This window comes from Phocoena phocoena, chromosome 12 (genome assembly GCF_963924675.1).
Source record: "Phocoena phocoena chromosome 12, mPhoPho1.1, whole genome shotgun sequence".
Taxonomy (NCBI): domain Eukaryota; kingdom Metazoa; phylum Chordata; class Mammalia; order Artiodactyla; family Phocoenidae; genus Phocoena; species Phocoena phocoena.
The window spans coordinates 33,720,485-33,748,093 of NC_089230.1; the positions used below are offsets into that span (position 1 = coordinate 33,720,485).

At 35.9% G+C, this 27,609-nt stretch overlaps 1 protein-coding gene across 5 annotated transcripts in view; it reads left to right on the forward strand.

Annotated features, from left to right (window-relative positions):
• Positions 1-27,609, forward strand: part of PTPRK (protein tyrosine phosphatase receptor type K) — a 568,012-nt gene that overhangs the window by 129,934 nt on the left and 410,469 nt on the right. For 4 of the 5 annotated variants that reach the window (XM_065888558.1, XM_065888557.1, XM_065888559.1 and 1 more), the window contains exon 2: positions 438-560. In XM_065888558.1, coding sequence (XP_065744630.1) covers positions 438-560 — 123 coding nt within the window. Of the gene's footprint in view, positions 1-437; positions 561-27,609 lie in introns of those variants that run through there. The other variant, XM_065888561.1, reaches the window with a different exon arrangement.

Genomic DNA, 27,609 nt, shown 5'->3' on the forward strand with positions numbered 1-27,609 from the left:
ATTTCAAAGTGTTTTTCTAAAGCAAGAAATTGGGTAAATTTAATTATTAACTTCACCTTTTTGAACTTGCTGTAGAAAGAAAGACAATTTTCACTTTTTTCTTTCCTCCCCTTCTCCCTGCTAAAGTTGTTAAAAACTATTTAGATTGAAGGTGGTTTGTATATTTCCGGAAAGCCTCACTATTACATATATCTTCTAATATTATTCATATCTAAAAATCTCAGCCTTACTTCTGAGGCTCAAACCACTATCTTATTCACACAAGATACGGATAGAAATTTCATTTTATGTGAACATTTAGTGAAAATAGTGATAAATAGGAGTACATTTATTATTAAATTTATGAGTACCACATTGTACACTTCAGTATAATGTTTTCTTCTCCAGCACATTCTAATGTTTAGAATGTAACAGTAGTTCTTCTTTTCCCCTTTCAGGTGGCTGTACTTTTGATGATGGTCCGGGAGTTTGTGATTACCACCAGGATCTATATGATGACTTTGAATGGGTTCATGTTAGTGCTCAAGAACCTCATTATCTGCCACCCGAGATGCCACAAGGTGAGAATCCTTCTGTTTATCCAGTGTTGGAAAAATCCCTCTGGAATGAATAGCATTTTCTTATGTTAGGTATAGTACAATAATTTAATTATTATAATAAACTATTGTGGTCAAACTAATTGACCCCATCAAAGACCCTCGATGGATTCTTTGCCTTTCCCTCGATAACTTTATATAATCCTATTTTCCTCAAGAATGTTCACTGTATCTTCATTATCTCTAACTCTGGAAAAATAGAAACATTAGTTTTTTTCCCCTCTGTTCAATAAAAAAGCAAAATGGAAATGAAACCAAGTAATAAAAATAAAATAAAATGAAGAACAAACCAAATAGTCTAAAAATGAGTTCAGCTCACTTAACTACCTATTCTATTAAATCACAAGATTTGATCTAATCAGACTGAAGGGAAACATCTTTATTTCATGGTAGGGAGAGAGCTTATCTCATTCCACTGGCCATGAGCATGCCAGTGGCTCTGAGGAGAGGCAGCCTGGAGACCAAACTGTCAAATGGAGAGATCTTTTCTGAGTGGATTGTAGAAAAATAGGGCTGAGCCCTACTTTCTTTACCTTGACCTTGTTATATCCTTTGAATTTTGGTTTTGTGAAATAGTACATCTTCTTATTGTTTAAGCCAGTTTGAACTGTGTTTTCTCTTAACTGACATAGGATATTAACATATACATACCATTTTATACACTACAAGACTAATGTTTGTGCCTTCAATTCTGCATATTAATTTTGAATTAATTCCAAGCTCTGTGCATATATGTTTACCAATAACTTATTAAATTGAGAAATTGAAAATGCAGACAGGAATTTTAAAATACTAAAGAGAATGAATTATTTTTCTAAAATTTAGAAATAAACCAGCATTGGAATATAATTATGTATGATCACATATATAATATACAATATAATTATATTTAATAATGTAATACATTAGTAACTATTTAATAATATGTAATCACTTTATTATAGTATATTATCATACATAATTGATGGGATGATTGCCTATTATTAGTAACTTAAGTTTTAAAATATATTTTCAGTATTTTAATCATGATCATAAACACTTTATAACTAATTTTTCTTATTGGTCCACACTGTGATGTGCTGTTTGAGAGTAGGGTGAATTAAATCTACTTTTTATTCTAAATTGTCACTTATCCCCCCCCCCCCCCCCCCCAGACTTTCCATTTTGGTATCCATAAGTTTGTTTTCTAAGTCTGTGAATCTGTTTGTTTTATAAATAAGTTCATTTGTATCATTTTTTTTAGATTCCATATATAAGTATGTCATACAATATTTGTCTTCTTCTGTCTGACTTACTTCACTTGGTATGACAATCTCTAGGTCCATCCATGTTGCTGCAAATGGCATTATTTCATTATTTTTTATGGCCGAGTAGTATTCCATTGTGTGTGTGTATGTTTATATATATATATATATATATATACACATATACACCACATCTTCTTTATTCATTCATCTGTCAATGGACAATTAGGTTGCTTCCATGTCTTGGCTATTGTAAATAGTACTGCTATGAACATTGGGATGCATTATCTTTTTGAAGTATGGTTTTCTCCAGATATATGCCCAGGAGTGGGATTGCTGGATCATATGGTAATTCTGTTTTTAGTTTTATAAGGAACCTCCATGCTGCTCTCCATAGTGGCTGTACCAATTTACATTCACACCAACAGTGTAGGAGGGTTCCCTTTTCTCCACATCCTCTCCAGCGTTTATTGTTTGGGGACTTTTTAATGATGGCCATTCTGACTGATATGACGTGATACCTCATTGTAGTTTTGATTTACATTTCTCTGATAATTAGTCATGTGGAGCATCTTTTCATGTGCCTACTGGCCATCTGAATGTCTTCTTTGGAGAAATGTTTATTTAGGTCTTCTGCCCATTTTTTGATTGGGTTGTTTGTTTTAGACTCATTTAGTTGTGTAAGTAGGTTTGTATTTTTCTGTCAGAGGTACATAACCTTATTTCTCTGGTATATTTTAATTAAAGAAACTCCTGTAATATTTCACCTGAGTTTTCTCTGTGGTACATTTAGACTGAATTTTTTATATAAAAGTAAAAAGGGTAGGCTGGGATGCACATATTTTGACTGTTTATCATCAGAGAACAATCAGAAAGATGTTGATTTATGGAAATGTTACCATTGTTAATTACTATTGAAGATGGGTAATGAATAACTGAAGAGATACTGCTCTGGTGACCTTGCTGGTTCACCTTTGATGAACAGCTTAATCGGTGGTTACAGTACGGGATGATGTGCACAGAAAATGAAAGTGTTAGAAATTCAGCCACATCTTCCAATTAATAGGACATTAATTAATTAATCATGCAGAGGAGGGAAAAAGGTCACAGCCACTTTATTTTTACCAAATATAATTTGTGCTTGGTTTTCAGAGAAGGTGAAAGAAAGCATCCATGTATATATTCTTTTTTTACTGTTCTCTTTTTACAACCTATACTGTTTTTTTCATTTTCCTTTTGATATTCCTTTAAAATGCTCACTGAACATTATCTATTCATAAATTGGGAAAAAGGAGACATTTAGATTTATCTTATTAAAATTTTATGAATGATAAATTTATTTTAAAGTAAATAGTCAGTAAAGTTAATGCTTACTTTTTTCAGTTATTAAAAAAAGAGAACTCAAACATTTACCAACTCGAAAGTAAGAAGGCTGGGCCTGTGATGCACACTTGTTATTGAACTCTCTTTACAATACTTCGACATTGTTAATTGACTTCTGTTTATTGATGTTTTTGGAATGAAAAGGTAGACGGGAAGATGAAAGAGAGGGTGAATAAATAGATTAGAATAAGAAAAGAATTGGGCTTCCCTGGTGGTGCAGTGGTTAAGAATCTGCCTGCCAATGCAGGGGACACGGGTTTGAGCCCTCGTCTGGGAAGGTCCCACATGCCGTGGAGCAACTAAGCCTACGTGCCACAACTACTGAGGCTGTGCTCTAGAGCCCACAAGTCACAACTACTGAAGCCCACGTGCCTAGAGCCTATGCTCCACAACAAGAGAAGGCACCGCAATGAGAAGCCCGCACACCGCAATGAAGAGTAGCCCCCGCTCTCTGCAACTAGAGAAAGCCCATGCGCAAACAATGAAGACCCAACGCAGCCAAAAATAAATAACTTAATTAATTAAAAAAAAAAGAGAAAAGAATAAGAAAAGAATGAAGATGGGTAGAAAAGAAGAAAATTATTTCTTCTCATTTGAAGACGTAATGCTGTCAATAATTGCTTAAAGTGTTCTTCAGCAAAACTGCCTTTGTCAGGTGACAATGATGGTGGCTGAAAGGCCAGCTAAGTACGTTTAAAATAGCATGCAGGGCTTCCCTGGTGGCGCAGTGGTTGAGAGTCCGCCCGCCGATGCAGGGGACACGGGTTCGTGCCCCGGTCCGGGAAGATCCCACATGCCGCGGAGCGGCTGGGCCCGTGAGCCATGGCCGCTGAGCCTGCGCGTCCGGAGCCTGTGCTCCGCAACGGGAGAGGCCACAGCAGTGAGAGGCCCGCCTACCGCAAAAAAAAAAAAAAAAATAGCATGCAAAAGAATGAGTATATCCTAATGGCCAAAAATCATGTGAAGGTGTGAGCACCTGCTCAACTCAGTCATCAAAGGAATGCAAATTAAAACCACATTGAGAAACATCTACACACTGAGCAGAAAGATGAAAATCAAAATTTGAGTGTTGGTGAGAGTATGGAGAAAGTAAAACTCTTCATATACTGTACTATAGTCAGGTATAAATCTGTACAACCACTTTGTACAGCCTAATGACCCAACAGATCCATTTTGGGGTATATGCCCAGCAGAACTGAGTACACATGTTTTCCAAATGACATGTACAAGGGTATTTACAACATCAGTATCCAAAATAGTCCCAAACTGAAAACAATCCAAATGTCTGTCAACAGTGCAATGAATAAATAAATGGTGATTAGTCACATAATGGAATATTACACTGCAGTGTAAATGAACAAACTGTTGCCATATATGATATGGATGAATTTCACACACATAATCTTGAGGGAAAGAAACACAAAAGGACAATGTACTGTATTTCACTTATGTACATTTCAAAACCAGGCAAAACAAATTGATGATGTTAGAAGTCGGTATTATTTACCTCCAGGAAGGGCTGGCAGGGGTTGGGGATGGTTAGTGCTTGGAAGGTGGCATGAAGGGGGCTTCTGGATGCTGGTAATACAGTCTTTCTTGATCTGGATGGTGTTTTCACAGGTGTACTCAAACTGAAAATCATTGAGCTGTACAATTATGAGCTGTGTACTTTCCTCTAGGTATCTTATATGTTAATAGAAAATGGCAAAAAACAGAGTAAATAAAACCAATGCTCACAAGGATACTTTGGGGAAACTAGGCTAAGAATTAAAAAATGTTATAGATTAGGATGAAAGATATATAATAGGATACCTCAGATGGACTCAAACTCCTTTTTTCTCACCAACCTGGACCCCCCACATTCAAAGATAATATGATCTTTGACATCTTTGAGCCTTTGTATGTTCTCTTCCCTCTGTTGAGACAATTCTCTGTTCACTTACCACTCACCAAACTGCTATCCATTCTTACTATGTCTACTTAAGTTCCATCTGCTCTGGGAAGATTTTCCTGGTTGGCATGGAGCTTTTATATAATATTTCTTCTATCTGCACATTCAGATATGCTCCCCACTGTACTTGATACATATTTCAATTGCTATTATAGTACTTTTTTTTTTTTTAAGAAGATGTTGGGGGTAGGAGTTTATTAATTAATTAATTAATTTTTGCTGTGTTGGGTCTTCGTTTCTGTGCAAGGGCTTTCTCTAGTTGTAGCAAGTGGGGGCCACTCTTCTTCGCGGTGCGCAGGCCTCTCACTATCGTGGTCTCTCTTGTTGCGGAGCACAGGCTCCAGACGTGCAGGCTCAGTAGTTGTGGCTCACGGACCTAGTTGCTCCGCGGCATGTGGGATCCTTCCAGACCAGGGCTCGAACCCATGTCCCCTGCATTAGCAGGCAGATTCTCAACCACTGTGCCACCATAGTGGTGGAAGCCCTATAGTACTTTTAAAAATACCTCCTTCTTTCCACTAAACTATAATGCCCTCATGAACATAAATCATATTTTTCATCTTTGATTTCCTAAGGCACTATTTCATTTTACTTAGGAAAATTGTCAACTTATATAATGTGGTTTAAATATTTTGGTCAAGGGTTAAACAAAAAAGGTCTTTCTCTTGCTAAAAAATTAATTGAATAAGAAAAAATACTTCATTTCCCAATATTATATTCAGCTCAGATTTTAATGTAGTTAGAAGACCTTCACATACTTACTAATATTTAGCTTTGCCTTTATAAATGATTTCACCTGTTTATTTTTGATATAATTTTAAATGTTATTAATACTAAAGAAGGAGCTCCCTTTTAGGATCTCGCTCTTTCTTTTGTCTTTTACTAGTCAAATTAATCCCAGTCTTCTACTCTTCAAAAGTCTAGTCTATAAAAATCAAATCCATAGAGAATGAGAAACATTGCAGGGAACTGGAAATTGTTCTTCTATCTCAAATATATCTGTGTTCATGACCTTGTTTGTCAGTTGTTCCTTCATACTTGTGACATCATGAAACAAATTCATTGGATAATTTTACTACATGTTCTGACCTAGATCTGAGCATAGAGATCATGATTGACATCTCAATACATTTATCTTCAAGTGTAATTATAACTGCTTTTACCTTTTAACAGGTTTTTGTAAAATGACTAATTGAATTTTAGAGTCTATAGAGTACCCATTTGACAGCATAAAATTACGCTACATTGTATCCTACCTTGAATTTGGTACCTTTCACTGATAATAATGTAAATCACTATACAGAGTTCCATCTGTAAAATGGAATAGAATAGACATTCTTTCTGTCTATGTATCTATCTCTGTATCTAAAAGGCTTTGTCATTAAATTAATCTGAAGATTGAAGTAAGAAACCATTCCTCCTTTGTTGTAAAGCTTAGTGAGGTGTGATTCAGTAGTTTAAGGCCCTACTAGATCTCAATTTTGCCCCCTTATCAAATCCTCAAACTAAAATTTAGAGAGCAAATGGCATTACACTGAGAACGATAAGAAATGAAATGTGCCTTTATATTTACATATTATTTTTAGAACTGTGTATCCTTTTTTTCTTTCTTTTATTTTTATCCCAGAGTTTAAACGTAGATTATTAGCCACGTTGTTAAAATAAGGCTTGCTTTCTTCAATATCTATTTGGAGACACTAAATGTGTTTTGTACTCGATAGTGAGCATGCATGGGTCTCATGATTTTGTGCCTGGCTTTCTTCTGAGAGTGTTATATAGTGAAAATTGAATAAAATATTTGATTTATATGATAACATATATAACTAACAGAATTTCAGCTAAGTTTTTCTATGTAATTGTAATAGTCTCTTAGCTTTCTAAGACAAGACTTAGGCAAAATTTACTAAATAATATTAGTATCCAGTGTATCATATTTTAATATATCTAAGAAATTTCGAGGGAGTTTTTTTGTTATCTTACCATTTCTAACCTATAGTCTGTCTCTCTGGGAACCTTAGTCACTCATTAAAATGAGTGGATCACCTTGCCTAATATTTCCATTACCCTCTTGTAGACAATTGATAATAAGGCATTTGTTTCTTTTTCGTTTAATTGATTTTTGTTTATATTTTTTACTTTAATTTTTTTATACAGCAGGTTATTATTAGTTATTTTATACATATTAGTGTATATATGTTAATCCCAATCTCCCAATTCATCCCCCCCCCATCTTCCCACTTTCCCCCTTTGGTGTCCATACGTTTGTTCTCTACATATTTGTCTCTATTTCTGCCTTGCAAACAGTTCATCTGTACCGTTTTTCTAGACTCCACATATATGTTTTAATATACGATATTTATTTTTCTCTTTCTGACTTACTTCACTCTGTATGGCAGTCCCTAGGTCCATCTACATCTCTACAAATGACCCGAATTCCTTTCTTTTTATGGCTGAATAATATACCATTGTGTATATGTACCACATCTACTGTACCCATTCGTCTGTCGATGGGCATTTAAGTTGCTTACATGACCTCGCTATTGTAAATATGCTGCAGTGAACATTGGGGTGCATGTGTGTTTTTGAATTATGGTTTTCTCTGGGTATATGCCCAGTACTGTGATTGCTGGGTCATATTGTAATTATGCTTTTAGTCTTTTTTTTTTTTGCGGTACGCGGGCCTCTCACTGTTGTGGCCTCTCCCGCTGCGGAGCACAGGCTCCGGACGCGCAGGCTCAGCAGCCATGGCTCACGGGCCCAGCCGCTCCGCGGCATGTGGGATCCTCCAGGACCGGGGCACGAACCTACGTCCCCCGCATTGGCAGGCGGACTCTCAACCACTGCGCCACCAGGGAAGCCCTGCTTTTAGTCTTTTAAGGGACCTCCATACTGTTCTCCATAGTGGCTGTATCAATTTACATTCTCACCAACAATGCAAGAGGGTTCCCTTTTCTCCACACCCTCTCCAGCATTTGTTGTTTATAGATCTTCTGATGATGCCCATTCTAACTGGTGTGAGGTGATACCTCATTGTAGTTTTGATTTGCATTTCTCTAATAATTAGTGATGTTGAGCAGCTTTTCATGTGCCTCTTGGCCATCTATATGTCTTCTTTGGAGAAATGTCTATTTAGATCTTCTGCCCATTTTTGGATTGGGTTGTTTGTTTTTTTAATGTTGAGCTGCATGAGCTGTTTATATATTTTGGAGATTAATCCTTTGTCTGTTGATTTGTTTGAAAAAATTGTCTCCCGTTCTGAGAGTTGTCTTTTCGTCTTGTTTATGGTTTCCTTTGCTGTACGAAAGCTTCTAAGTTTTATTAGGTCCTATTTGTTTTTTTTTGTTTGTTTTTATTTCCATTACTCTAGGAGGTGGGTCAAAAAAAGATCTTGCTGTGATGTATGTCAAAGCGTGTTCTTCCTATGTTTTCATCTTAGGGTTTTATAGAGTCTGGTCTTACATTTAGGTCTTTAATCCATTTTGAGTTTATTTTTGTGTATGGTGTTAGAGAGCATTCTAATTTCATTCTTTTATATGTAGCTGTCCAGTTTTCCCAGCACCACTTATTTAAGAGACTGTCTTCTCCATTGTATATGCTTGCCTCCTTTGTCATAGATTAGTTGACCATAGGTGCATGGGTTTATCTCTGGGCTTTCTATCCTGTTCCATTGATCTATATTTCTGTTTTTGTGCCAGTACCATATTGTCTTAATTGCTGTTACTTTGTAGTATAGTCTGAAGTCAGGGAGTCTGATTCCTCCAGCTCTGTTTTTTCCCCTCAAGACTGCTTTGGCTATTCAGGGTCTTTTGTGTCTCCATAGAAATTTTAAGATTTTTCATTCTATTTCTGTAAAAAATGCCATTCGTAATTTGATAGGGGTTGCATTGAATCTGTAGATTGTTTGGAGTAGTATAGTCATTTTCACAATATTGATTCCTCCAATCCAAGAACATGGTATATCTCTCCATCTGTTTGTGTTATCTTTGATTTCTTTCATCAGTGTCTTATAGTTTTCTGAGTACAGGTCTTTTACCTCCTTAGATAGGTTTATTCCTAGGTATTTTATTCTTTTTTGTTGCGATGGTGAATAGGATTGTTTCCTTAATTTCTCTTTCTGATCTTTCATTGTTAGTGTATAAGAATGCAAGAGATTTCTGTGCATTAATTTTGTATCTAGCAAATTTACCAAATTGATTGATTATCTCTAATAATTTTCGGTGGCATCTTTAGGATTCTCTATGTATAGTATCATGTCATCTGCAAACAGTGATAGTTTTAGGTCTTCTTTTCCAATTTGTATTCCATTTATTTCTTTTTCTTTTCTGATTGCGTGGTTAGGACTTCCAAAATTATGTTGAATAAGAGTGGTGAGAGTGGACATCCTTGTTTTGTTCCTGATCTTAGAGGAAATGCTTTCAGTTTTTCACTCTTGAGAATGATGTTTGCTGTGCATTTGTTGTATGTGGCCTTTATGATGTTGAGGTAGGTTCCCTCTATGCCCACTTTCTGGAGAGTTTTTATCATCAATTGGTGGTGAATTTTGTCAAAAGCTTTTTCTGCATCTATGGAGATGATCATATAGTTTTTATTCTTCAATTTGTTAATATGCTGTATCACACTGATTGATATGTGCATATTGAAGAATCTTTGCATTCCTGGGATAAATCCCACTTTATCATGTTGTATGTTCCTTTTAATGTGTTGTTGGATACTGTTTGCTAGTATTTTGTTGAGGATTTTTGCCTCTATATTCCTCAGTGATATTGGTCTGTAATTTTCTTTTTTTGTAGTATCTTTGTCTGGTTTTGGAATCAGGGTGATGGTGGCCTCATAGAATGAATTTGGGAGTGTTCCTTCCTCTGAAATTTTTTTGGAAGAGTTTGAGAAGGTTTGAAATGTTTCATAGAATTCACCTGTGAAGCCATCTGGTCCTGGACTTGTGTTTATTGGAAGATTTTTAATTACAGTTTCAATTTCATTACCTGTGATTGGTCTGTTCATATGTTCTATTTCTTCCTGATTCAGTCTTGGAAGGTTATACCTTTCTGAGAATTTGTCCATTTCTTCCAGGTTGTCCATTTTATTGGCATAGAGTTGCTGGTAGTAGTCTATTATGATGCCTTGTATTTGCGGTGTCTGTTGTAACTTCTATTCTTTCATTTCTAAATTTATTGTTTTGAGTTCTCTCCCTCTTTTTCTTGACGAGTCTGGCTAATGGTTTATCAATTTTGTTTATCTTCTCAAAGAAGCAGCTTTTAGTTTTATTGATCTTTGCTATTGTTTTCTTTGTTTCTATTTCATTTATTTCTGCTCTGATTTTTATGATTTCTTTCCTTCACTGACGTTGGGTGTTTTTTGCTCCTCTTTCTCTAGTTCCTTTAGGTGTAAGGTTAGATTGTTTATTTGAGATGTTTCTTGTTTCTTGAGGTAGGCTTGTATTGCTATAAACTTCCCTCTTAGAACTGCTTTTGCTGCATCCCACCGTTTTTGAACAGTGTTTTTGTTGTCATTTGTCTCTACTTTTTTTTTTCGTTACGCGGGCCCCTCACTGCTATGGCCTCTTTCTCCGTGGAGCACAGGCTCCGGACGCACAGGCCCAGCAGCCATGACTCACAGGCCCAGCCGCTCTGTGGCATATGGGATCTTCCCGGACCAGGGCACGAACCTGCATCCCCTGCATCGGCAGGCGGACTCTCAACCACTGCACCACCAGCGAAGCCCTGGTAGAGTTCTTTTTTTGAAAGCAATACTTCTCAGCACTCAAATATGTAAAATGGATGACAAGGAGCCACTGGTTCCAGAATCTGCTTGCTTTGTACTTCCTACCTCCCTTCTCTACCCGTTTCCTCTCTACCTTCCAGCTCCATCAAGATGGCTTCTCTGAAAAATACTTAACAGAAGTAAGGCTCCAAGAGACATTTTGCAAACAATGGTTAGATGCACACCAAACACTTTGAGATAAGCATCTCTGAAATGAGGGTACTTGCTACCATTACCTGTGACTTACTGGTAGTTTACTGGGTTTTACTATACCAGGAGCATGAGATATATTTTTAATCCTCACATGAACCCTACAAAATTAGTGACGTTTTAGACATAAGTAGAGTAAATAACTAGGTGAAAGCAACCGAGGGGCAGAGTTTGAAGTTAGGTCTGTTTGTCTAACATCACAGTTACTCTTGCCACAGTGCCCTCCTGCTTCATAGTTGTAGTGCGGCTGATAAATTTCCTTGACTTGGTCTTAGATCTCTAAATCCTGTATAACGTCAGCTCTATATTAGCTTTAATCTAGAATGATTTCCTACTACTTCATTTAAAATACTATTTCTTTCCAAAATTTAAAAGCTTTAAATGATTGTGTCTTAATCATCATATGAAATGAGATCTGAGACTCACTGTTGTTTGGAATTTCTGCTGAGCTTCAGGGTTTCCTCTGTGACATTCTCACCCCCTAGTGAGATGCTTTGTCCTTTTTTTGATTTACCTGTATGTTATTTTTAGTTATTTGATGAATACTTGCTTGCGTGGCTGTCTGTCTAAGCAATCTTTTTGAAACACATATATTATCTGCTGTCTCATTAGAGCATGTATGGTAGCAGAAAAATTTTTGGATTAAAGAACTCAGACTAAAGGTTAGGGTTTGAAAATAATCTTGAGACTTTTTTTGCAATGGGGTATTTTAGGACTAGAATTATGGGCTTATTTCCATGTGCTCTTCCAAAACCATGTCATCATGTGTCTGTTGGTGCTTTTGCCCTTGGCACAGAGAAGACAGTTTACCACATTTAAGTTGCTTATTAAAAACAGTGGGAGTTGGAGGCAGTGCAGGGTCACAGAGTGAAAGGCTGTAAAGGACTACGTGAAGGGTGAGTTACTTCATGAGGTCCAGTTTTTAATGTAAGTACTATTACCCTTGTGGACATAAATGCAACATGAAGAATATCCAAATTACAGTGGACAGAAATGGCATGCTGAGACAGGAATATTTTCCTGTTATTTCAAGTATGAAATGTATCTAGGTTAGATATGTCCCGATATATCTCAGGGGAAGAAAACAGGCCAGTATTTAAAAAAAAAAAAAGAGGAAGAAAAGAAATTAATATTGGTGTCAGTGCTAGAGAACTTCCAACCTCCTAAATGAATTAGGGCTAAGAATACGGAGTAATCTCAAAGACTATGCAGTCACCTTTAACATATGCCTTAAAATAAAATCAATACATGGCCCAAGGAAACAAAATTACTTTTCCTTGGGGAGAGTGTGACTAAAAGTACAGTTACGACCTTATACTTTCCTCTCTAAAAGTAAACTTGCCTCATGATGACCAAGGAACTCTCTTAGACACTCTCAGCTTAAAAGCTTTGTCTTCAAACACAAGAAAAATAACAGGGGAAATAATTATGCAAAAAAGCAATGAAATCTAAGTGATTAAATTAGAGATTATTTTAAAATACGTGACGTTAATTTTCTCATATAGTTAACATTGTGAAAAATATACGGCTATGCATATATATTTATCATTACATAAAAAGATACTTTGGAAATCTTGGAAGATTTTCAGTTTTCCAACCTTATGTATGTTGAGAGTATGGTGGACCTCTTCCCCCTACTTCAGAAAGGAAATTACTGATTGAGAAATATTTCTCAACAAAAGTGAATGTTTTATATATTTAGAGCACGTGACAACTTATAAATGCCAGCAGCATCATGAAGTCTTCACCTCGGGACAATAAAAAGATATGCTGACTTGCTTCCTGTTGTTTATGAGAATAAAATTAAATAGGACAGTTCCACAAATTTCATAAGGTCAATTATATATTTCTGTACCTCCCTCCCTTCCCCAGTTCTGAAACAGTTGGTGAATTAAATAGAAAAGTAGAATGGCAAATCTGGCTATTTAAAAATTATGTTTTGAGTGTGTGATTTTTATCCAAGCTAGGTTAGACTTAATAGATAATTTTAAAAAAATGCTTTTCTGACCAATTCTATCCATTCCTAGGCATTTTTATATGACATTTCACTTAATTCTCATAAAAGCCCTTTCAGGTATGTATTAATGCTTGCTATAGATGAGGGAACTGAGGTTCCTAGAGGTCAAATAAGTTTCCAGAGGTTTCATGTCTTGGGAAACTCAAGATTGGGAATCCAAGTATGTAGAAATATAGGAGAAAGATCTCAATTTTGAACTCTATGTAAACAAATTGGAGTACAGATCCTTCTTTAGAGAATACACACAAAAAAGCTTCAGGGCAGACTTGGAAGTATGGCAAAAGTTAATCTGTCATGCTTTCTCCAGCTCCAAATAATGGAAAGCCCAACTCAAAATGTCTTTAAACCATAAATAAGGAAAGCTGCTTTCACATAACAGGAGGTCCAGGATTGTCTAATTAAGTGGTTCAGTGATGTCCTCAAGGTTCCACGTTCTTTTGTCTCTCTGCTCGTCTACTCTTAAGTTCATCTTTTAACCTCAGGCTAGCTCCCCTCATGGGTATAAGATCTGCAGCTATTCTAGGTATTAATTTCAGACATGCAGCTATTCTAGGTATTAATTTCAGACAGTCTCTTCCTTATGTCTGTTTTTATTTTTTTAGTCAATGTAAAGAACTTTTCTGAGGTACTCATCAACAGATTTCTCTTCTTGTCCAACTGGCCAAAATTATGTCCCATATCTATGCCTAAACCAATCAGTGATGAGCAGAATAAGACATGATTGGCTGACACTATAAAGCCTGTCCTCCTCCCCTAATTGGAGCTGAGGTTGAAGTTAATGCCGGTTTCTGCTGGTACATGTGGCTAGCCAGGTTGTAATGGAGTAAGGACGGGAGGATACTGGGGAGGTAAACAACGGTGCCCATTACAAAACTCTAATGCAGATATAGTAGGAGAGATATATAGGTAGTAGAATTCAGAAGCTGTGATATTTAGAAGAGTGAACAAATAAAGCAGTTATTATAGCAGCATGATATTCTCTTGTCAGCCTAGTGTGAGTTTTTCCTTGATTTCAAAGCATTTACCGTATCTGAAACTTGAGAAATGGGAAATCTTCCCGCCTTAGTAAATTTGTTTTCTAACCGCAATTGTTACTATTGAGAGTTTTTATATTCTCTTTTTTCTTATGACATAGAAGAAATAAGCCAACATAGTTTATAAAAACTCAAAACCTAAAAATGACTGAAGTATTATATAATGTAAATGAACACATGCTAAAGATATGTTTAATTCATTCATTCAGGAACCAGCACTATAGTAAGGCTGGTTCAAAAGATTATAGGAACAAGGGAGGCATTTATAGTCACTGAAAGAAAGAATGCTGAAGTAAGATTCCTAATTTTATACTAAATAAATTAATGTCTAGCAGGGCAATACATTTGAAACCTTTGAGGTTATCTTTACTACCAAACAGAAATCATTTGCCACTCTACTAGACAAAATTTATTTGTATTTTTCTCGTTTAAGTTTGTATTGCCATGAGCTTTCTGCAAATTAACATCTTCTCTCACAGATTTATGAAATGTCTTAATCAATAATGAATAGTGACTCAGACAAAGGTACATACAATTAAAGAATCAGCTAATTCTTGGGTGAAGGATATGTAGTCATTCTTTTGCCTAGTTGCAAGTTTTGGAACTTTTTTTAACAGTTCCCCCTTATGATCGTAAATACTCTCCAAAGATAATTCTTTTTTTTTTTTTTTTTTTTTTTTTTTTTTGCGGTACACGGGCCTCTCACTGTTGTGGCCTCTCCCATTGCAGAGCACAGGCTCCGGACGCACAGGCTCAGCGGCCATGGCTCACGGGCCCAGCCGCTCCGCGGTATGTGGGATCTTCCCAGACCGGGGCACGAACCCGTGTCCCCTGCATCGGCAGGCAGACTCTCAACCACTGCGCCACCAGGGAAGCCCCAAAGATAATTCTTGTTAAAAATAACAACAAAGATGGTTGAAATATATGGAGCATACCAAACAATTATTTTTAGTTTCTGTGGTCTCATAAGTTAAGGGAACAAATCTTTGTGGTTGTCCAAAGCCCCATAGGAAACTTCACAGTTTATGAGGAAAGGCTTTTTGAAATTTTTATTTTTCTGAATTTAGGGTCTTATTATGCAGGCAGAATTAAACGATTTATTGCAGGAGATTAGTCACTTGAGTAAGATAGTAGCATAGGTGTCTGAGAACAAAGAATAATATCAATATTTTAATATTACTCATAGTAATATTTACTACCATAGTAATTATATTAATTTCTATTAATATTTAGTATTTAAAAATAAAATAGAATATAATGTCATTATAAGAAAACTCTTCTAGAAGTAATGAAGCTGTGTGTTTGTTTTTAAAAATCAAAACCATAATAAAATCAGCTTAATGCACAAAAGAAGGTATCTGCAGAGGTACAGAATCTCTGCTCAAATTACACAGAAAGTTGGGAATAATTTTTACAGCCTCTTTTTAAGAGGAGATTGAAATTGCTAAGATCAATTTGTTATTTTAACAGAAAGAAAACATAATTCTAGTCTGGCATTAATGTGATGTTTGGCAGTAAAAGCTAAGAAAAAATTACAAAAAAGCCTGTCAAAACTGAGCCAAAGTTTTCAACACAGTTCATCGTCTCTTTTCAGGACACATTATTTGCAGGTGTTATACTTCAAAAATACTCCAAAATAAATAAATTTTCCTCTGCAAACTTGTTACAGTTTCTTATATCCACTGAAGTTTTACCTGGACTAATTTCTTTCAACGTTCTAAAACAATTATACTTATTTTTTCCTTTAAGACAAACTTTCTATCTTTTCCCTTGCACATAATAGGTCATCCCTTGGTTCATAGAGATCTCCACTTAATGTCAAAAGTCTGTTTCCAAAAAGTAGATATTCTATGTGAGAATGTTAAATAACAAGGAGTCAATTTCCTATTGTTTTAAATGGGAAAAAATGTAATGTGTTAGATTGCTAACTAAAATGCCGATCAGTTCATTAAAATGTAGCGGAAACATAGCATACATAATAGGTTATCAAAGTAGGTGGTATAATGCTTGAAAAAACTTTTTCCTGATCCAAAAAAATTACTATGATCCAAATAACTAAATTTATTACAGAGTTTCTTTGTATGGAATACGTTGCTTTATATTCATTTTATCTGCACACATACCACTTGTAGTCACTCTGAGCTTTTCAAAATATTTACATAATTCTGATGTTTTACCGTATTTGGATGTAACACACAACTCTTGCCATGCATAGTTTTATTTATCAACTATATTGATGTTTTGAGTCATAAGTAAAAATATTTTTTCAGAAAAAATATTGGCCAAAAATCTTTGTATTGAGAGGTATCTCTATTAAGTTGGATATTAAACCAAGAATCATTCTGCTAATAAAAATGTTAACAAGGGAAACATTTTGTGGGAACACCTGTGTATGGAATGTATCAGAAGTTCACCTGACACTGGTTGTCAGGACAAAGGTTTTATTTATTTTTTATTTGGTAAGATTGGTTTATGACATTATATGTTTCGTGTGTGTCACATTATATTTCTACTTCTGTATACACTATGGTGTGCTCACCACCAAACATTTATTTTCTATCCATCACCATACAGTTGATCCTTTTTACCCATTTCTCTACCCCCCACACCCAGCCCCTTTCCCTCTGGTAACCACTACCCTGTTCTCTGTATCTTCATGTTTGTTACAACAAAGTTATTCTTTAATGAGAAAGGAGTAATTTTTGAAAAAGGAAAAAGTTAATTTGAAAGTCTTGATTTAATTGTTCGTAAAGAGCAAACCTGTTAAGGTACGAATATACTTCCTAAATTAGTAGCTGCTTCAACAAATAGATGATTCTTCTCTGAAATGTCTAAGAAATAAATTCAGTATTAACTATAGATAGCATTTAGTATGCAGTTTGTCTCATGGTTCTAGCGTTTTACTCTACTCCATACAGGGCTAAGAAGTAACTTAGAATTTTACAGAAAGTAAAAATCTGTCCAACTGTAAATGACTTGTGGATGTAACCCTACTGCTGATTTTGACTTTCCGTTATTTATTTATTTATTTATTTATTGTTGTGTTGGGTCATCGTTGCTGTGCGCAGGCTTTCTCTAGTTGTGGCGAGCGGGGGCTACTCTTCATTGCGGTATGAGGGCTTCTCATTGCGGTGGCTTCTCTTTGTTGCAGAGCATGGGCTCTAGGCGCCTGGGCTTCAGTAGATGTGGCATGTGGGCTCAGTAGTTCTAGCTCGTGGGCTCTAGAGCGCAGGCTCAGTAGTTGTGGCGCACGGGCTTAGTTGCTCCGAGGCATGTGGGATCTTTCCAGAGCAGGGCTCGAACCCGTGTCCCCTGCATTGGCAGGTGGATTCTTAACCACTACGCCACCAGGGAAGTCCCTTGACTTTCAATTTTGTGGCTTAATGCATTGATATCTAAAACAAAGCTAAAGGATATGGTAGTGTTCATAAAGTTATGTAATTCTTGAAAATAAAGTTAAGAGACTGAAGCTTAAAGAGTAAGGTGAAACAATACCACCATTCACTTTCATGCACTGTGTTTGTTATATAGACCTGCAGTAAATAATTGCTGAACGAACGACTCAAAATCTTTTAAAATATGATTGAGCTTTTCTCCACATTTTTTCTTGAGCGCATATATTAATTATCTTGAAATTCAAATTATTTTTGCATAAATAAGTACAAGGAATGACAATATTGATAAAAAAGAGAAAAGGGGGTGTTTCAGAAAATGATTTGAATTAACTGCTGTTAATGTATTCTGTTACTAAATTGGCCTTTTTAAACATTTCCCCATAGATGAATGGAATGGATCTAGTACTTAAAAGGATGGTCTGAGTGGGTTTAATTCCATCCCTGTTGTATTTCATCTTTCTGTATGTAGAAATGATCTCTGGTACTTCTCTTGTCATTTTTATACTATTTTCTGATGGTTAACGCTATAATAATATTTCATTGTGTTTGTGTGTATGCTATGTGAAATTTTTGGAGTTTCAGATCTTTGCAGCAGTTTTGGAAGATGATATTTCTTGTTATGTTTTATAGTGTAACTTGGCTACTGAGAGTATAATTGTGACAATGAAACCTTGCTTGATGTGATAGGCACTGATTTTTAATTTCTTTTTTTGTTTTTTTACTGAATTGCTCATGTAGATTCATTGTCAGTGAAATCGAGAAAGAGTCTTCTTAGCTTGGTAGAGGTGAATATTTCTTCTGTTCTCTTTTACTCAAAACTAAATCAATGAAGACAATAAGCCAGTGGGAAGAGCTGACTATTGCTGTTATATGTCACATTCCTCATCATAAAGTCCAGGTTTCTCTCTAGTCACAGTGTTTATATAAACCCTTTGTACTGAAATCCATTTTAAAAAATAGGACAGCTTTCATGTTATTCTCTTGTTTGTGCAGGCTGAACAATTTTTTACTGGACCAGTGGCAGTGATCCAAATGTTGTTTGGAATTTCAAATGCTCTGTATCTGTATTTAGAAAGTGGATACCTATAGGCCCCAAGAAATCATTTAAGTGGAATGAATAAAGAGAAATGAGTGGTCAACAGAAATGATTTATAATTTTCATATAGGTTCTCGCTGCTTTTAAATATCCACTACCCTTTTTTTTTAATGGACACTTGACTATACAAGTTTTTACTGTAATACTATACTATAATAATATAATAATAATAGTATACCATTAAAGAAGGCATTTTCCTTTGTGCTCAATTTTCCTTGTATTTTGACACTTGAAATCCCCAAATTCAGTGTATTGTACCACCCTTGGGTGGTAGCACCAGACTAGTACCCTTAGCATCATCAAAATGAGTTTCCATTAAATCTAAAAGAGACTTCAGAGATTGTCTCTAGACCAACTTTTCATTTTACAAATAGAATGGTGTAGGAATAGGTTAACTGACACAGGAACCAGAGTAACCTGAATTCAAATCCACCTTCTGTTGCTTGCTATTTGGTTATGATACAGAACCTTTCTGAGTTTCCATTTTCTCATCAGTACATTTGGAATAATAAAATTCTCTCTCAGTCTCTCTCCCTGCCTCTTCCCTCCCTCCCTCAATTTTGTAGTATCAGTGAAAGTAAATGTCTGTGAAGCATTTGATAGTATCTAGCATGTGGTTGATACTTATTAAATATTATTTCTCTTTTTCCCTATGGCCCAAGGTGACATGGCTGGTTAGTAAACTCATTAATCTGTAAGAAATTGGTTTGAATATCTTTCACTTACTTTTTTTTAGCAAGGAATAAATTGCCTTTCCCCATTATACTTTTTCAGCAGCTCATTAGGAATTATTTTATGTCCAATTCAGAAAATTACCTTTCCTACATAATTGTTCACTTAATGCAGATGCTTTGCACTATGACACATAATAATATCTGAAAATGATTTCCACAGAACAGTATTGCAGGTCAACTTGAACTTCTCAAACATTATTCTTAACAAGGATAGGATATTTAGGATACAGAAGTAATTTTGGAAAAGGTTTATTCTTGTAAGACTTTCTACATAATTCTATCTCTATCTGGCTTACTGAATTGCTCTGTGATCATTATTTTAACATTTGAAAAATGAAATACATCATTTTACTTTGGATTTTATTTAATGTTGAAAGCAGCTGCAGCCTATAATGTCATAAAAGCATAGAAAGAAGATATGTGAAACCATTTGAAACATTGTGAAACTGGAAACATTTTAAAAAAGTGCCTTGTGCCACCAAAACTGTGTCTGTTACTATACAAATATCTTCAAGCAAATGCCAGTAAATATCCACATTTGAAAAATTGCATCTGAATCTGTCTGATATGGTTTATTGTTATTATCTTTCAAATCTGAATTTTATGTCACACAAACTGATTTTTATAGCTTAAAATAAAACTTGAACAAGTACTTACTCATCAACTACATATTTGGGAAAATGTTTAACCTTTTATCAGAGACTAGAGGTATGCTCAGGTTGCTAGTTGTAAGTTCTTGTTCTAATGAGAAAATAGATTATGTCGGCTCTTTTGATGCCTTGGTTTCCTCTTTTGAAGAATGAGAGAAAGGTAAATTCAATTCCCTCTGCTCTTTATATATCTCATCTACATATTGCATTAATAATGAATTTTTATGGGGTTTATGAACCTTTAAAAATTGTCATATTGTATATATGGTGTTTGTATCTGTGTGTATGTATGTGATTTTCCAGGGAAATATTAGATGCTGAATATCAGAAAAAATCACACAGAATAGTACAGAATTCTTTAATAGACTCCAAAATTGGACAGTTCTCTAAGGCACAGTTCTTAGGGGAAGGTTGAGTTTTTAATGGGGAACAGAACTCGCACTTTGCTCCTCTCTTACTCTGTTATTTTGTACTGACTCAATCAAAGATGATATCTTTCTACAAAGTTTCCCCTATGTCCTTTTAATTTTATCTGGACTACTTCAAAGAGAGTCATATCTAGATTTTAAAGGATTTTAAAATCCTTCATTTTCAAAGGATTTTTCTCTGAGACTTTTTTCCTCCCACTTAACCTGTTCCTAGGTTAATTCTGTACTAGATGAACCCCCTGTTTTTTTTTTTTTCGGTACGTGGGCCTCTCACCGTTGTGGCCTCTTCTGTTGCGGAGCGCAGGCCCCGGATGCGCAGGCTCAGCGGCCATGGCTCATGGGCCCAGCCGCTCCGTGGCACGTGGGATCTTCCCGGACCGGGGCACAAACCCGTGTCCCCTAGCATCGGCAGGCGGACTCTCAACCACTGTGCCACCAGGGAAGCCCATAGATGAACCCATTTTTGATGTTCTTCATGCCACATGGTGTTGGGATTGAAGCCTTATTTTCAGAGGTTTATATCCAGGATGAACAGGAGTTGGAAAGTCCCTTCCCTACTTTTTCTTCCATGTAGGTGTCCATGGGAAAGCTTAGATAAAATACTTCATTGTGTTCTCCATTTCCTGTAACTTATTGTTGATTATTCCAGGTAAAACCATCAGTAAAAACAAGCAGAATAAATAAGAACAAAACATTATGAAACAAACAAACAAAAAAAAACTGAGGGGATTTGCTCTCCACTCTGTGAAGTGGATACCCCGGACTCAATACCTTGGACTCAAAGCTTTTTCTCCCTGATCTAGCCAACTAGTGTGAGAGAGGACAATATGACTTCCTAAGCATTTCCCAAGAGTCTGTGAATATCTACAACCTGTAAAGGATTTAATGTTTTGGGGAGATATACCCAATACCTTATGAGGAAAAGGAAGTAATCGAAGCAATTTTTACTGTGAGCTTATTATTTTGGAAGATGGAGGCTCTAGATTCTAACACTTACGACTTGGACATAAGTCTACATGATTTGGACAAATGGTCCCTTCTTTAAAGATAAAATCAGGATGCGACTTCCCTGGCGGTCCAGTGGTTAAGACTTCACCTTCCAGTGCAGGGGGTGCACGGAGCTAAGATCCCACATGCCTCGGGGCTGAAAAACCGAAACATAAAACAGAAGCAGTATTGTAACAAATTCAATAAAGACTTTAAAAATGGTTCACATCAAAAAAAAATCTTAAAAAATAAGATAAAATCAAGACATTAATAGTTGCCCTTCCTTTCCCAGATGGTAGTTGTAAGGACCAAAATAATACATGGTTGTGAACATACTTTGAAAACAGTGAAGGTAGATTTTAATAACCCCGACAAGTACTAAGGGTATCGTGTTGGTAACGTACATGGATTGGTCTTGTGTCTTTAATTATTCCATGTCATTTTAGTAGCCATTACTTCAAAGGAGAGAGTGAATTATATGGTTTCCAGAAGTGCATTGTATTTCATATAATTGATTCATGGTATTTTATCCCATGACTGTAGGTAGCAATGGGAGAGTGTAGAGAGAGAGAGTGGGAAGCAAGAACCAGGTACACTGGAGTATGTGCAAATAAAGTGGCTGAAATAGGAGTTGACTAAGTTCCAAAAAGAACAGAGTAGAGCTTTTAGTCAGAAGCTAGGCAGTCTAATAGAAGACTTTCAGGGAGATGAGGCAAGTGGCCAATAATTAGGTACTATGTTTTACTTTCTTTTCCTAATAGTGCCTACAATAATACTTTCCTGTGATAAATATTCAAAAATTAAAGTAGCTTCTTACAATTTAGTCTCTAAGATCATTTTAGTCATAACAAATAACTCATCGTTTCGTTCTGTTATCTTCAGTCTTATTTGAACTTTACATAATGTAACAACTATACTGGAATGGAGGTAAAGGTAGAAGATAGTTATACATAAGTAACACTTTAGCATTTTAAAAGTGAAAATAGAAGACATCAGGAAGTGACAATATTCTGCTCTGTAAAATTTCCCCCAAAGGGAGCATATATAATTTTTAGTTATGTAGAACATTTCATGGAATTATTTGGGCTTCTTTGAAAAAAAGAGAGGTTCTACATATGCATTAACAGTAATTATTTTGGAGAATAGTCTTTGCTTTCAGATTCATGATGGGTGTTTTTCTCAACATTTATTTCTTCTTTATTTGTATTTTCAGTGGAGATTTGTCGTGCTTATTTTTTCTCTGATCTTATAACTATACATGTATAGTGTACAGAAATTTATTTATTAATTTAATATTTATTTATTTATTTATTTGGCTGTGTTGGGTCTTAGTTGTGGCACATGGGCTCTTTGCTGCAGCGCGTGGGCTTCTCCAGTTGTGGTGCCTGGGCTCAGCTGCCCCACAGCATGTGGGATCTTAGTTCCCCAGACCAGGGATTGAACCTGAGTCCCTTGCATTGGAAGGTGGATTCTTAACCACTGGACCACCAGGGAAATCCTCCAAAATTTAAATAACTCAGAAAACAATTAGAAAATCACAAATAAGTTTCATAACCAAGAGAAAACCACTATCAATATTTGATGTTATTTTTATTTTGCTCCCAATGAGAGTATATGTACATTATATTGTGTTAGCATAGCGTTTATGTGTACATCTCTATGTATGTATACGTATATTTACGTGATGAAATAATGACCCTATAGGATATAAGATTCTTCCCTTTTTTTATTACCTAATATATTATCTGTATTTCCTTATCTTTCAAGATAATTTTGGAATGGGTAACATATAAAGATTCTTTGTCATATGAAAGTGACATACATTTTAAAATATTTCCACAATACCAGGCATATATATCTTCCCTTCTTTTTAAATTATTGTTATAATTAATGCTGCAATAAATATCCCAAACTTATATAGGTTATAATTGTCATCTTTGAGAAGGTTGGTTCAATAAGAACTATTCAGTCTTAGGCCTTCCTGGCAGTCCAGTGGTTAAGAATCCATGCTTCCAATGCAGGGGCCACGGGTTTTATCCCTGGTGGGGGAACTAATATCCCATGTGCCACGTGGCACAGCCAAAAAAAAAGGAACTACTCAGTCTTGTCCAGAGGCAGAGCATAGCTTATGTTTTATTTACCTTACTTTACTGATATATTTACTCTCTACTATATAAATGTAATAATTTATATATATATATAAATGAAAGTAACTTATAATTCACATTTATTAAAATATAACTTTCACTTTAATATGTATAGTTAATTTGTTGTATTTCTGTAAAGATTTGTGAGGCTTCAGATCCTCAAAAGCATACAGTGTCCACAGATTACATCTGAAACATATTTCTTGACTGTACTGGAGTTAAACAGGGCAAGAAACAAGTCTTCTTTTTCACATTAAGAAAGGTAGAGTTTTAATGTGTTTAAAATACAACCTAATTTATATGCTTATAACAGTTCTGAAATGGATTACAGTCTGTAGAGTGAATGGAAATTGCATGTAGTTCTCATTTTAGTTGACCTTCCATGTTAATTAGGACATTTTTTTCATTTATTTTGTAGTTAAGTACATTTTCTTTGTCTAGTAAACTTTGATTCTGGTTTTTTTTGTTTTGTTTTGTTTTTTTTGGCTTCTTCTTGCTTTAATGAAGTTGATCACTTTCAGATCCCTTTTGACTTTCCTCAGTATTTTGGATAACATTTAAGTACTGTGATGAAGATAATTCAGTCAGTTCTAATGACCACCTATTACTTACCAACTCATTCATTTAATTCACTTTACAAATATTCATTTAATAACGTATGTGCCAGGCATTCTTCTAGGCACTTGGGATAAATTCAAGAACAAAATAGATGAAATTCCTTACCCACAAGGAGCTTATATTTTGAGGGAAGAAAGATAGTAAAAAGTTAGAAGTAGAATATACAGTGATTCTGAGTGCCATGGAGAAAAATAAAGACTTAGAAGATTGTGATGGAGCAAACCATGCAGATATCCAGGGGAAAAGCATTCCAGGCAGAGGGATCAGTGAGTGGGAAATCTCTGAAGGAGGAACATGCCAGCATTTGGGCTGAACAAGAGTGAGTGTGAGGGGCTATAGTAGGAGATGAAGTCAGGGCAGTAATGGTGATTGTATAGGACCATCCACAGGACTTTGCAAAGTTTTAAGTGGAGTGATGTGATTTGACTTGTATCTTTTTTTTTTTTTTTGCGGTACGCGGGCTTCTCACTGCTATGGCCTCTCCCATTGCGGAGCACAGGCTCTGGACACGCAGGCTCAGCGGCCATGGCTCACGGGCCCAGCCGCTCTGCGGCATGTGGGATCTTACTGGACCAGGGCACGAACCCGTGTCCCCTGCATCGGCAGGCGGACTCTCAACCACTGCGCCACCAGGGAAGCCCCGACTTGTATCTCTTTAATTATTTCTTTTTTAAATTAATTTTTATTGGAGTGTAGTTCCCTACAATGTTGTGTTAGTTTCTGCTGTACAGCAAAATGAATACATATACATATATCCCCTCTTTTTTGGATTTCCTTCCCATTTAGATCACCACAGTGCATTAAGTAGAGTTCCCTGGGCTATACAGTATGTTCTCATTAGTTATCTATTTTTTATATAGTATCAATAGTGTATATGTGTCAATCCCAATCTCCCAATTCCTCCCACCCCCCTCTTCCCCCATACATTTGTTCTCTATGTCTGTGTCTCTATTTCTGGTTTGCAAATAAGATCATCTATACCATTTTTCTAAATTCCACATATATGCGTTAATATACGATATTTGTTTCTCTCTGACTTCGCTCTGTACGACAGTTTCTAGGTCCATCCACATCTCTGCAAATGACCCAGTTTCGTTCCTTTTTATGGCTAATAGTCCATTGTATATATGTACCACATCTTCTTTATCCGTTGACTTGTATCTTGATAGGGTCAAACTGACTGAACGATGTGAAGAGTGGACACTGGAATGGATCAAGAGTAGAAACAGGGAGACCAGTTAGGAGCCTTGTGATAATCGAAGTGAGAGAAGATTGTGACTTGGGAGCAGCATATAGTCAAAGGAGGTGTTTAAACATTAGGGTTAATGGGATTGGGTGACAGATTGGATTCATTGTGTCTAGTATGAATAAACAGTGTTTCGGCCTGAGCACTTGGAAGGATGGAATAGATGTGAACTGAGATAATGATGAATGTGGGCAGGGCAGATAATTGGAGAAGAACAGGAGTTAGGTTTAGAGATGTTGTATTTGATATACCTACATACTTTCCAAGTCTGATATTTGGGGGAGAGGACTATCTGGGAGTCTTCAGTATATAGATGATATTTGAAACCATGAAAACTAGATGCGATCACAATAGTAGGTATGAATAGGGAGCAGAAGCGTTCCAAGATCTGAACCAAGCATTACGCCAATGACTAGAGATCGAACAGGAAGAGAAATATACAAAGTGAACTAAGTAGTAATGGCTTGTGTCATCAGAGGAATATGCCCCATATTGACAAATATAGCAACAAATACTGAGAATGATGCAAGTGAATTTAGAGTAGCATAGAATTATAAAAATCTGTCTCTTTTTCTATCTTTATCAATAAAAGAAGGAAAATAATATGAAACAAGGTGTGAAATTAATATTTAAATGTACACTGGGGAGGTCCTGGAAAGTTGGAAGATAGGGACTATATTATTGTTTCTGTGGCTGTCTTCTGTCTTTTTTTATGCAGCAGATAAAAAAATGAAATACAATTAATTGCAATGTGATAGAAGGTAATCATACATGCAGTAGAAACATTTTTGCTACTCAAGAGATTGTTTCTGTGCTGAGACCACGAGATACCCATAGGTCGGCAAAAGGTTTGTCTCATAAATTTGGACTGACCACTAACACAAGGACAATTGGATGATGGAAAACCCCACATTCTTGATCACTATATATGAAAATGTATTTATTATATAATTGCCTTTAATAATTTGTAATGTATTAGTATTAGCATAATGGACTATTAGGATACTGGGACTAGAAGAGAAGATAATTTCAAGTAACATTTAGGGAATGTATTAAAGCAATTGTTGAACACTTGTTCTCAGAGCTTTCTGCATTTTAGAATATCTGGGGATTCTTTATAAAGGACCAGTGCCACACCTTCAGAAACTCTTGTTTAATTGGTTTGAGTTAGGGCCAGAGCATAGATATTTATTTAAAGTTCCCCAGGAGATTCTAATGTACAACATCAAATTAATAAACATCAAGTAATGGAAGCAAAGGGCATGTTTATCTGTGTATGTTTTATGTAAACCATTTCTAGCATTTTGTGTTACAGTGGTCCATCCTGTTTTGTTATAGATGCATCCGTGCCTGATTGATGTATATGTACTGCACATCAAAATGTGAATTGACATAGATGCGTAGTGCATAAAGTCAGGGAATAAAGTTTAAGGCCTAAGCCTTGAAATTGTATTTAAGCATATCATCATTGGGTGAAAAATTCTAAAAATAGCATATGAACACTAGGAACAAATTGAGTTGGTTGACTAGAAGCCTTAGTACAAAATTGTTGGCAGGAACTTATGGTGTGCTGTTGTGCACCTTGCTTTTACTTGGAAATACTAATTAAAAATATATTGGAGGGGGCTTCCCTGGTGGCACAGTGGTTGAGAGTCCGCCTGCCGATGCAGGGGACACGGGTTCTTGCCCCGGTCTGGGAAGATCCCACATGCTGCGGAGCGGCTGGGCCCGTGAGCCATGGCCACTGAGCCTGTGCGTCCAGAGCCTGTGCTCCGCAACGGGAGAGGCCACAACAGTGAGAGGCCCACATACCGCAAAAAAAAAAAAAAAAAAAAAAAATATATATATATATATATATGTATATATATATATGTATATATATAGGAATGTTTCCAGTCTTAGATTACCATTAGATTACCATTTCTTGCCTTGAAATTGCTTGTCTCACTTTCCAACATTTACAGTGTATGGTGCATCCACATGGGACTATATACACACCCAAATTCACATACACAGATGTACCAGCCTTTTCTGTTCATTTCCCCATTCCATGTTCTATTCAAAATTTGGCAAGGGGAATTGAAACAATTTATGACACTGACTTATTAGAAAT